General features: G+C 34.0%; 1 protein-coding gene across 5 annotated transcripts in view; it reads right to left on the bottom strand.

The window, feature by feature from the left end:
- Positions 1-12,490, bottom strand: part of Mpp7 (MAGUK p55 scaffold protein 7) — a 214,211-nt gene that overhangs the window by 45,173 nt on the left and 156,548 nt on the right. For 2 of the 5 annotated variants that reach the window (XM_048809158.1, XM_048809159.1), the window contains exons 12-14: positions 5,196-5,216; positions 5,068-5,079; positions 3,924-3,965 (exon numbers count right to left, since the gene is read on the bottom strand). The exons of the other annotated variants lie outside the window; for them this stretch is intronic. In XM_048809158.1, the coding sequence (XP_048665115.1) occupies positions 3,924-3,965; positions 5,068-5,079; positions 5,196-5,216 (75 nt within the window). The remainder of the gene's footprint in view (positions 1-3,923; positions 3,966-5,067; positions 5,080-5,195; positions 5,217-12,490) is intronic. 5 annotated transcript variants of the gene reach the window in all.

The following is a 12,490-nucleotide window of genomic DNA, read 5'->3' as shown; positions in this document are numbered from 1 at the left end:
ATGAAGTACACATATAACAGGAGAATGTTAACTGATATCCTGTCAAAATTGGCAATATAAGGAGGAGTGGTGGGGACTGTACTGAATAACTAGAGAGCCCATATCCCATTTAAGCAGTTATCCATAACTTAGCTCAAGTTAGATAATGATGTTGGGATGTGAAGGCCTAGTCTGGTCAAATCTTTTGTTTTGCCAAAGGAGCTCTAAATTTGTATATAAATTGTTCATTTTCAGGTCTAACCAAAAGTATATCTTTGTCTAAACATAGCCTGTTGATTGTCTGTGAGCCACCAGCTTGATATGTTATGGTTCATGATATTTTCATTCAACCAATATGGTCTCCTATTTTCATCTGTAACTGGGTGATGTAGAATTGTCTCTTGGAGGCACAAAACCCTCTGCCTTTTCCAAAGAAATGATTTTTCTAGATCATGGGATATTTTCATGCTGAACTTCACCAGCTCATGCTAAATTCTTTTATCCAACGAACTCTTAATTCCACCCAATCTAGTCCTGGGCTTGTTTTAGCAATTATTTTCTATCTCAGATATTCAACCCTACCATAGGAATCATCATCTCTGCCTACAAAAATAATCATACATCTTTACTCACTAAAATATTCCTATCCTCAGCTATAAAAACTGCCTTGAACTCAACTGCTATCTTTCACTGTCAACTGTTATTCCTGACACCTTGCAATTTGGCTCCCAGTAAAACTGTTTCTCAGATGTTATCAGTGACTCCAAGTTACCAGATCCAATTGCATATCATTTTCTGCATACTCTATAAAGAAATCCATATTGTTGACCATTTCTTTACTTTTGGACTTTAATTCAAATCTACCGATTAAATATTCATTTTACAAAACTTCTAAATGTTAAAAGAGAGACTCAGAGTAAAAACCTACATTTTGTTCTTTGCCTACAATTTTCACAAAGAATGATGCTGATACCAATGCTTACAGAAGCATAATTCACAAGAGCCAAGTTATGGAACCAGCCAAAGTGTTCCTCAACAGATGAATGGATAAAGAAAATGTGGTATCTATATACAATGGAGCTTTATTCAGCCTTAAATAAGAATGACATTATGTCATTTACTGGTAAGTGGATGGATCTGGAGAACATCATGCTAAATACACCAGATTCAGAAAGTCAAAAGAGTTGAATGTTTTCTCTCATATGTAGAAAGTAGAGAAGTGGGTGGGGACTTTAAAAAAAAGGAGGGAATCACACAAAAACAGAAGGAAGACTGTTATGCTTTGTATATGAGTATCCCCCAAAAGCTCATGTGTGAGCAATGCAAGAAGGTTCAGAGGAGAAATGATCGGGTTGTGAGAGTCTTAACCCAATCAGTGAATTAATCCCCTGATAGGGATTAACTGAGTAGTAACTGAAGTCATAGGGTGTGGATAGAGGAGGTGGGAATTGGGAGTGTGGCTTTGAGGAATATATTTGTATCTGGCAAGTGGAGATCTCTTTCTGTGCTTCCTGATCATCACATGGGCTGGTTCCCTCTGCCACATTCTTCCACCATGATGTTCTGCCTTATCTCAAGCCCTGAGGAATGGTGCTAGATTTCTTCTAGAGCCCTGAGGAATGGAGCTGTACTTCTATGGACTGAGACCTCTGAAACCATGAGCCCTCAAATAAACTTTTCCTCCTTTAGAATTGTTCTGGTTGGGTGATTAAGACACATCAGCAAAAAAGCTGCTAAAACAAAGATCAATAGAGTAAAGGAAGGGAATTGAGAGGGATAGAGGAGGGAAGGGCAAAGGGAAGTACTGGGGAATTTACCAAATTATGCTATGTCCATGTATAGATATACTATAATTAATCCTGCTTTTCTATGTAATTATAATGTACTAATTGAAATATAATACATAAAATAATATCTATTGAATGTATATATGAATATGGCATAACAAATTCCACTATTATGTATAATTATGATGTACCAATAATACCGAGTATAAAAATTAGGTAAAACTTCAAGTAATGTGTAAATTACTTAGCTTGATGTTCAGATCTCACACTGGCAAGTAACCAAACTAAGCTTCCAGCCTTATTATCTACATATCACCCAAACTTAAGGCCCTGGATTCCGCAACATTCAAGTCTTCTTCCCATGCCGCTTACATCTTTATCCCCTGCTGCTAACTAGAATTCCATTTGACCTTTGGTGCCAGTTGTAATGTTATCTCTTGAGGATTAAGGCTCTGACTGCCTCAGTTGAGTGGATCCTCTTCCTCTGGAATGAGCATTTTACAGTACTCACCACATGTTACTTTGTGTCACAAGGATCCATTGGAAGTATATAATCTATCTAATTCACTGCATAAGATCCTAAATCAGGCAGAATAGGTACAACTGTCTATTTTTGAATCAGCAGAAGCATGCAGTAATAACTGTATCTTATCATACGTCCCAGTATCCAAGCTCTCACACTGACTCTGCTTGGCTAGGAAACTGGTTTTGGTCAATGGGACATTGCAGATGTGATGCAGGCAAAGGCTTCAAAAGCACTCACAGGCTGGAGACTTCTTTTTCTTGTGGCTCTCCAGACTCAGACTTGTGATGGGCAGAGTTTAGTGCAGGGTGAAAGACCATGTGAAATAAACAAGTTCACCCAGCTGAGCTCGCCAAATCAACCAGATCCCAGCCAACACACCAGACTGTAAAGCACCTCAAGCTGAACCAGACCAGGAGAACAGCAGCTGACCATGGAATCATGGGAATAAATTCCTGGTGACTTAAGCTGATCAGGGATGTAAGGAGAGGTGTTCATTAACACAGCGTGTGTTAATTATCTAGCACACATTATTTTTCTGAAACAAGTAAAAAATTAATGATCATTCAATTCTCTCTTATATTTTCTCTACACTACAAACTGTAATATTCCATATGTGTACAGAGTTTCTGTTTTGTTTCATAAAATGAAAATCCAGAGGGAAGCACATTGTAAAAGATAAGAGGATAGGTATTTTAATACAAACGTGGATTTGAATTCAGGATGTATCATTTACTATCTTCTAGATATTAGGTAAATACTGTAAACTTTCTGGGCCTTATTTTCAATATTGCAAAATAGATATAATACTAAAAACTTCAGGGTATTGGAGACAGTATGTTTAAAATACATATGCATATGTGCATACAATGTCTAAATCATTTCTCTGATAATCAGGAGATAGTATCATTGTGTATATAAATGTTAATCTTAAGGATGCTGAAGCAGTTGATCTCTAAAACTGTGTTTCCACACTACTAACTATAATCAGCAATGAAAGGAGAGAACTTCTCAACATGCTTAAAGATGACTAAAATGCGAGAGATTGAAAGTGAAATGCAGATGATAATAATTTTGATGCCCTAATGATTTCTAGATATCTTTGCCACCATTCATACCATCCCTTGGCATCTCCAAACTAGAAATTTCTCCTTCCAGTACAGATTAGAAAATTAATGGTAAGGTCCAGCTATATATGGGGTTCAGACAATGGTTATTTACCCACATTATGGGAATAGCAAATCATAACAAAATAAAATCAAGAAGTTATTCAAGAAGAAAAAAGTTTTTTTAGAAGTTTTGAATAATTCAGTTAATCAGATGATTTAAAAAGTATAGGCATTGTTACTTGAATACAAGGATGGCACCAAGGGGATGCATTTTCATCCTCTATCAAAATATATATAATGCTTCACCAAGCTAGAGTGTCTAGAAAGCTTCCTGAGTAGTAACCAAGGAACATTATGAAATCCTTTGTGTCCAGCCCACTGAGCCTATTTAATACAAAGGTTTATGCTACCCACACTAATATCAGAGCATGCTAATGCAAATATGCTCATTTAAGATAAATAATATAATAACTGTGAAGAAAGCAACAGAAAGAAATAAATCCTCTTCCGTGACCAATTGCTCACCTATATATGTTCCACTGTTGTTACCAGCATATTCAGCATCTTCTGGATGGAGTGTAAAAGCATACAGAACAAAAGCCAAGAAATAAAGCAGAACAGTTAGAAGCCCAGCCACTGATGCAAAAAATAAATTACTCAAAACAATCATGTAAAGCACAGCATAGAACAGCCCTCACAATGCCACTCTTAAACATAAAACATTTTGTTTTATATTTAAGTTTTAATATTTTGAAATATCATGCAGGGTTTTTTTTTTTTCAACCTTCTTCAGAGGTTCCTTGATGAAGTTCCAAGAAAATTATCATAAAAGACTTGTCTGAAATGTTTCTGCTTTTACAGTTAATAAAACTATAGCACTTGATGCCCAAAGAAAATTGACTTTGGTAAATCAGGCTCTTGGACAATATGTAAAGTATAGCACTTATTTTGGCTCATTGGATTAGACAAAAAGGTTAAGATTAAAATATATTCTTTCTATTGACAGGTACTCATTCCATGTTGGAAAGGAATAAAGGAATAATATTTCCATTTTTATTTAAAAAATAGTTGAAAGTAAATAATGTGCCATGCAGTGAAACACTGATTATGTACTTAAGATTTTAGCCTCCAATATTCAAATAAATACACCCCTAGATTAACACAGACTGGAGATATGGTTCAGAAGTAGAGCACTTGCCTAGCACGTGTGAGTCCCTGGGCTCAATCCAAAACTGCTACTACTATTACTACTAATAATACTAATAATATGGTTGAGAAGATGGTCCCTATATCCTTATTCAAAGTAAGTCTGTCAATATATTTAAATACACTGAACATATGTCAGTATATTTGAATACATTCTTTATTCACCTTAAAGACTACTGACCAGAGACAAACATCATGTGCTATTTGAGATTACATCCTATATTTCTTCTATGAGAAGCAAAAAACAAACAAACAAACAAACAAAAACCCAAAACAAATGAAAAGTACATTTCTTTCAAAAACAAAGTACAACCATGACTTTTGGTACTGAAATGTCAAGATGGGGGTATGGATGTACAAGAAAGTTCTCTTTCATAACTGCTTGGTATATTTGCTTTAATCCTATTACTTAGGATCACTAAATAAATCACTAGACTATTCAGGGAAACTTTCATACGTGTACCTTTAATTTCCTCTGAGAAGCACAAAGAAAATGAGAAAGGGTATGGTTAAATGAGCAGAACATACAATTAAAGTAGGAAAATGTTGCATTCAAGAAAAAAAAAAAAAAACAAAACAAAATACACCTACCACACTCAACTGCTTCCTCATCTTAGAAAAGCCAAAGGGGAAAAAAAGAAATGTATTTAAATGTTTCAAAATTATTAGTTAACAATTAGAATTTTAGACTGCAGTATAGACTTAGTCTAAAATGACTTTCACGCTTTAGTAAAAAACACAAAGCCTTCATGTAACAACCAAAAGGGAAAATAACCAGAAAAAAATCCTCAGCGATTTTTCAAAATGATACCTTGAATAAGGGAATTTGATTTATTTTCATAGATTGGTTGTCTTTATAAAATCAATGTTTAAGACATTTGAAGAAATTTCATGATAAATATGGTCAAAAGAAGAAGGAATTTTAGAAACAATAAATTTTGCCCTTAAAATGTCTAAATATCCTGACAATGATCAATTTATTATACACATCAAATGAATCAGGTGGATCCCTTTGTTTTCATTTTGTCTATATCATCTGATAAAAAGTATCTTAAAAAAAGAAAGTCCTAAACAGTTCTTAAATTACTAATTGGATAGTTAAATCTGATGAGACTCACTTTCAGTAAAGGGTGAAAAATGTTCTGGGAACATCCACAAAACCAAACCAAACCATGAGTTAAGATCAAACATATTCTACAACATGACTATAAAGAGTAAATAGGAGCAGTAAGAACACTTCTCTGCTCACTTTGTCCGCAACTACAAAATGGCAGCCAGAAAACACTTTGGGCAAAGTGTATACCATTGTATTTTTATTTTCAAATACACATGGGTCTTCTAACTGTGTTGGTTCTACTTGACAAATATTAGCAAATATGATAAGCAAACCATTAGTATTCAAGCTCATTTTATGAATTACCCAAGTTGTGAGTTTATTTATGCATATTTCCTTGTAGCTCCAAAATGTCATGTGCACCTAAAATGAATCATCAGAAAATAAAAAGCAAACTACATGATATAGATTAACCCTACCAGACATACAGGCATGATGGAAATAATGAGTAGTTAGTTACAACCAATAATCATGAAATCTCCTGGACTCTGCTACAAAGTGAATTGTTAAGCAGTATCTACATTTTTTGATAGGAATATTAGGATAAATTGAGTATTGCATCCTTGATTAAAGACTCAACGTCATGGTAATCAGATGATAAAAACCATGCCACAAAACAAAAAATTAAAATGCCAAGACCAATCCACAATAAAAATAAACACTCTATATTAGAGATACGTATATTTCATATTCTAATAAAAGGTCATGAATATGCTGCTAAATTTCCAAAAGAATATTTCTCCATACAATTCTTTAGAAAAGGAATGATATATTTTAGCATGACAAAGCCACACACGTGTGTCCAGTAGCAAGTTCATGCTTAATAGACATAAGTAGGAAAACAAAGAAACACATTCTCTTTGAATTAGCAAGTTAGAAAAAGGAAGAAATATATATAAAAAGTTGATCACAGAAGAGAGCCAACCACATGGTTCTTACTATGTTCAAGGAACTGTTCTAGGTACATTAAATGCATAAAGTTATTTATTTCTCCAACAACTCTATAAGGGCCAATACTATTATCCCCTTTTTACAGATGGGACAATAATCAGTAAGTGGCAAATGCAGGATGTGGACACAGTCTGGTTCCAGACTTCTGAGTGTCTAATTATAATGCTATATTATTATGCTAAAATCATTTGATGATTACTCAGTCTTTGGGCTAGAAAACAAAATGAGGGGAGAAGTAAAGACATGAGGTTTTTTCCAAGACTCCTATCTACTCCCATTACCTCCCAACACATTTCCCTATTGCAGTTTCCCCACAACATCCCAAGAGTGGTTCTCTTTCCAGTGGTATCAGGAGTCGGCCATCCACTAACTTGCAGCACTGAAGAACAGGAGAGAAAAGAGAACCACGGGAGGTCAAAAAGCACATTAAGAGATAAATTTAAGCCAGGCACAGTGGCATAAGCCTATAATCCCAGCGGCTCGGATCACAAATTCAAGGTCATCCTCCACAACTTTGGGAGATCTTAAACAACTCAGAAGACTCTGTTACAAAATAAAAACACTTAATGGGCTGGGGAACATGGTTCAGTGGTAAAGTACCCCTGGGTTTCAATCCCCGGCACAACAAACAAACAGAAAATGGGGAAGAGATAAATTTACTGTCTCAGGGAATGGACTGGAAAGGCTCTCATGAGGAACATGAGATGAGCTCTGCAATTGGCCATTCCACTGGATACAACTCTTAGTGGTACATATCTGACACTCTTGACAACTGGGGCAATCTTAGGTCTACATTGTTCAGGTATTGTGCATATGGGCAAGACAAAATCTGCTTTTCTGTTTCCTTTACCCTCCTATTATAAATCTCCCCTAAAATTCTGAAATAATCCATGTCCACAGACCAGAGTTTTAACCAATTCTTTCCTACCTGCATGGCACTGGGTCCCCAGGACAAAATCCAAGGAATGTTTTAAACCCATCCAACTAGACGAATCTACTCTGAAGGTGTTTTGGAAGCAACACTATCGGATATGCAAAGAGAAGGCAGTTTACTGAGACTAAAAGGTGGTAATAATACCTCATCCATATAATCAAGGAAGTAATAGGACATGAGACTTACAACCTAGTTCATTTGCACCTCTTTCTACACAAACCTTGAACTTTTGGGTCTTCAAATGTTATTAATAAATATTAAAATAGAATAGTTTGGATCTGGAACGTCTCCCACATTTCCATGTTTTGGATAGAGGCATGGTCATCAGTTTGGCACTATTAGCAAGTGGTAGAATTTTTTAGGAGAGGGTGCCTAGTGAGAGGTCTTCCAGTCTCAGAGGGTGTGGTTTCGAAAGGGACTGTGGGACCCAAGGGAGAAGCTCTGCTCCACTGTATGCTCTCACCCCAGTGCGCTGCCTAGTCACAGGCTCAAAAACAGCAAAGCCCAGTCATTCACGGGCTGAGATCTTCAAAGTTTCGAGCTAAAGTAAACCTGTTCTTTTATAAGTTGATTATCTCAGGCATTTGCTAAGATAACAGAAAGCTGACTAATCCATACAGGAAAATACTTTTAGAAAAATTTTTTAAAACTCCATGTGTTTCTGTTTACTGAAAATCCCATTAAGAAAATGTTTGACAGTGTTTACACATACAAACCTAATTTTCACAACATAAGCAATCTATTTGTTTCTGAATTAACTCTATGTGTGAAAACACTGAATAAACATTATTGAGTATGCCAGGAGGAATGTACTCAACTTGAAAAGCTTTATTAAAACAACCTGTAGAGTTCCTGTCATATATTTCTTACATATGTGGCCTTCTAAGATATTGGGACCATGTACAGGGAATTCATTATTTCAGTGCTTAACTTTCCCTGGTTAAAGTGATCTGCATTCCACAGTGTGCTTGTCTTGAAAGAAGCAGGTAACACCTTGTTTGAATAGACACCCTGTGTCTGCCCTTAAATATTTTCTTTTTATCCACATAAACAATTAAAATTAGCGAAACAAATTATAAAATTTTGGTTTTAAGTTCTAAGCTTTAAAATGTCAAAAACTACTCTCATTTCTTTTATGACAAATTTTATGAGATACTTTTTAAAATATTTCAAATTAGTATTATTTAAATTGTCATATTAGAAATGTTCAGGTATTTATACTTTGATAACTAAAAAAGGAAATAAAAGCACTGAAAATAAAAATCATACTTGAATTTCTGCTGTAATATATACTATACAACAAAGAGCTATTTCTCCATCCTTCCTGAATATCATTTATACTTCATTTAAATACAAATTATATCCTATTGAAGTCAGCATTAATGTAATTAATTAGGAAGACAATTCTTAACACACATTTAGATTTCAATAGAAGAGGAACAAACAATATTTCAAATAAATTCACATTTCTTTTAGGCCAGGTGATATCATATGCTATATAAATGCAAAACTACTAAAGTAATTACTTTAAAGTATTTTGAAACAGAAATGTAAGCTACCAACAATTTTCCATTATAAAAAACTACTCCTGTATGTGACTTGAGACATAATATTCACCTATACTTATTTTCAGAACACTTAAACTCCCTCTTTTATGTAATAAACCAAAATTCATCATATCAAAGAAAGTCTATCAGACATCTAGGTCTGCTCTTTTGTCTCTGTTACTGATACAAATATATTAGGTGGAAGCCTATCATTAGATGATGGGAGGAAGGAAAATAAAGTTCTTCTAAAAATTTTTGTTGTTGTTGTTGTTACAAAGGCAATTCTTCCAAAAAGCAGAAAGGGGGAAGAAAGGAGATGAGTCCCCATATTAAGCTTCTAAGATTTAAGAATATTTTCATTTTAAGAGTCCCAATCCCAAAAAAACAAATGCCGATATAAGGAGGTTGACTCATAGAGGGGTAGGGAGGGGGAGCATGGGAGGAACAGATGAATTCTAGATAGGAAGAGGGGTGGGAGGGAAAGGAAGTAGGCAGGGGATTAGCAAGGATGGTAGAATGTGATGGACGTCATTATACAAAGTACATGTTTGAAGACCCGAATTGTGTGTCAACCTACTTTATATACAGAGATATGAAAAATTGTGGTATATATGTGTATTAAGAATTGTAATGCAAAAAAAACAAAGTACATGTATAAAGGTATAAATTGGCATGAACATACTTTATATACAGAGATATGAAAAACTGTGCTTTATATGTGTAATAAGGATTGTAATGCATTCCACTGCTGTCGTGTATTTAAAAAAATAAAATAAATAAAAGATAAAAAAGAAAGAAAGAAAGAAGGTAGGGGAAATGGTGGCCTGAGTAAAGGTTGGCTTGGGTCCAATATTAAAAAACTATAAACTTTATTAGAGTAGAAGTTATTTATTTCATTCACCAAGAATAAAATTATATTGTTTTGTCTCTGTTGTCTTTAAAAAAAAGTCAATTTTTTCGATTTTAGGGATGTTTAATTTTAGGAAGCAAATTATTTTGTTTGGGAAGCCTAGTTTTTGGATATGTAGTAGATAGGCCAAGATTCTTAAGAGGAGATAAAAACCAAGCTACAAAGACGAATGCCACCTACATTGTGAGTTTTGCATAAGGATGCTAATTTCAAAGCCTAAAGAGGTTCTTATTATCATATCTCCTGACTTTATTTACCTTAGAGTCAGGAACCAGAGCTCTAGCACAAATATAACTGCAAAGATAACAAGATTAGAATTTGCCATTCCTTTTTGCTTTCTATGTTGATATTAATTGAACCTCTACATTTCCAGAGTCATCTTCCATGAACTTTTTCTCCACGGAAAACTTCAGTATGGTGATATACTTAAGAATTAAATACAGAGTAAGATCATAGCAATATAAACAATCACCCAGGAACAAAAATTAACCAATTTAACACATATTACTAGATGACTAAGTTCATTATTCCAGACCCAATGCTTATAATATCTTCCTGGCATTTAAAGGCACTTGTAAAAGTAAGTACGGAAAATTTTCATCACTATAAGTTTTTCATAAAGTTGTAACACCAGCATGAAAGAATTATTCTTTCAGAAATTTAACATTTTATTTAGCACTGTCAGAAACTTTTCTTAAAGTTTTCATGAATATTCAAAATCATAAAAATTATTTTATAGATTATAATTTAGCAAAGGGCATGATAACATGAACTTCCTATTCCAAAAATCTAAGTACCAAATGTTGACTCTATGAAGCAGTGAGTCAGATGACCTTTAAATGATACAGCTATATTTAAAGAATCACTACCAAATCCACAGGTTAAAATGCTTTTAAATGCCACTAAGAATGTTCAGAACCAACACAATGACTTATGAACAGACTTTAAGTTTATAAAACAATATTCAAAGATCAAACAGAATTTCATTTCTTTCAGAATAAAGACACTAGCCTTCTATAATTTTCACATAAACATACTGTGTCTGAACTAAGGCCATATTTACCATAGCCTGAAGATTTATTTGGATAATCCTTGGCTAGCTTTACTTAAAAATAAATAACACCTAGATATGAGAACAAATAATACATCTTTTAGTGAATCTTTTAGTGAATACATCTTTTACTTTAAAAAAAAAGAGAGAAGTGGGGGAAGTAAGAAAACAGAAGATCAAGAAACATTTCTAAATGGCATTCAAGAAGCCAAAAGAAAATAAAAAAGCCAAAAAAAAAAATGAATACTTCTCAGATCTAAACACTGAAGAGTTAACATCAAAAAAAACTGTGCAAATCAATAGATGAAAAACCTTTTATTACAATTAATGCTGTCTACATACACGCATATACACACACTCTTCTCACATTCAAATTCACACACATCTATACCAAATTCAGTGTGGGAGAGCTACTGAAAAGCCAATCACCTTTGTGTATATAGTTTTGCAAGGAAATATAATTGATTTAAAATTTAAATAAACAAAAATTCATAATTATAATAAATCATAAATTTCTAAGTTGTCTTATGATTCAAACAAACTTGAGTCTGCATTCGGCTTTAAGTAGTCATATTTCCCTCATTTTTTCAGTGATGCATGTTTATCCATTAAATGTGGGTACAACTCTGATTTAATGCTCCCTGAAAGAGCCAGTCAGGTGAATGTCTCAACGTTCCTTTCAGCAGGGAGTTGCCAATGAAAAGTCGCCATGCTTAGAAATAACGCACCATTAAATTTTAAGGAATCTGATGTCTTAGGATGCCACACGTATTATGACAATTTTTTTCCTTCTGCACTGAAAAAATGTAGCAAGAACAAGCAGGCTTTTGAATCAGTATTCTACTTAAAGTATTTGCTTGCTATGGGATTTATACTCAACTGTAGTCTGGCTCCCTTACTATGTGATTCCTGGGCTCTAAGAATCTACAAACTGACAGAAAAAACAGGAGATGTGAAAAATGCAACAATACTAAAAACAGATGTTGGTGTAAAATTCCAGGGCATTTCACTTTTTAATGTACAATTTCTATGCTTAAAACAAGGGACCTTTTTTTAACTATTAAAAGAAAACCAGAACCATGAAATATTTAGGGAGATTAAACTGAAATTTATGAACTGGAGATTCGAGAGGACATGAGGTGGGAAGTAAAGAAAAGCTGAGAGAAGGGTAAGATGAAAGAAAAACAAACAAACAGTGTTTTTCAGAAGCTGTACATCATTCTTTTCCTTACTCTCATTTTCTTGGAATCTAGTCTGGTGATAAAATCCAATCATATGAAACAAAGGTCAGAGTTTTAATGATTTATAATTTGTGGATATAATCTGTGGATAAGAAAGGAATTATGATCCATAATTATTCTTAGGCACAAATGCTTTTG

This window comes from Marmota marmota, unplaced genomic scaffold (genome assembly GCF_001458135.2).
Source record: "Marmota marmota marmota unplaced genomic scaffold, marMar, whole genome shotgun sequence".
In the NCBI taxonomy this organism is placed as follows: domain Eukaryota; kingdom Metazoa; phylum Chordata; class Mammalia; order Rodentia; family Sciuridae; genus Marmota; species Marmota marmota.
Note: the sequence above shows the minus strand (reverse complement) of the source record. Positions and strands in the feature narration are given on the sequence as shown.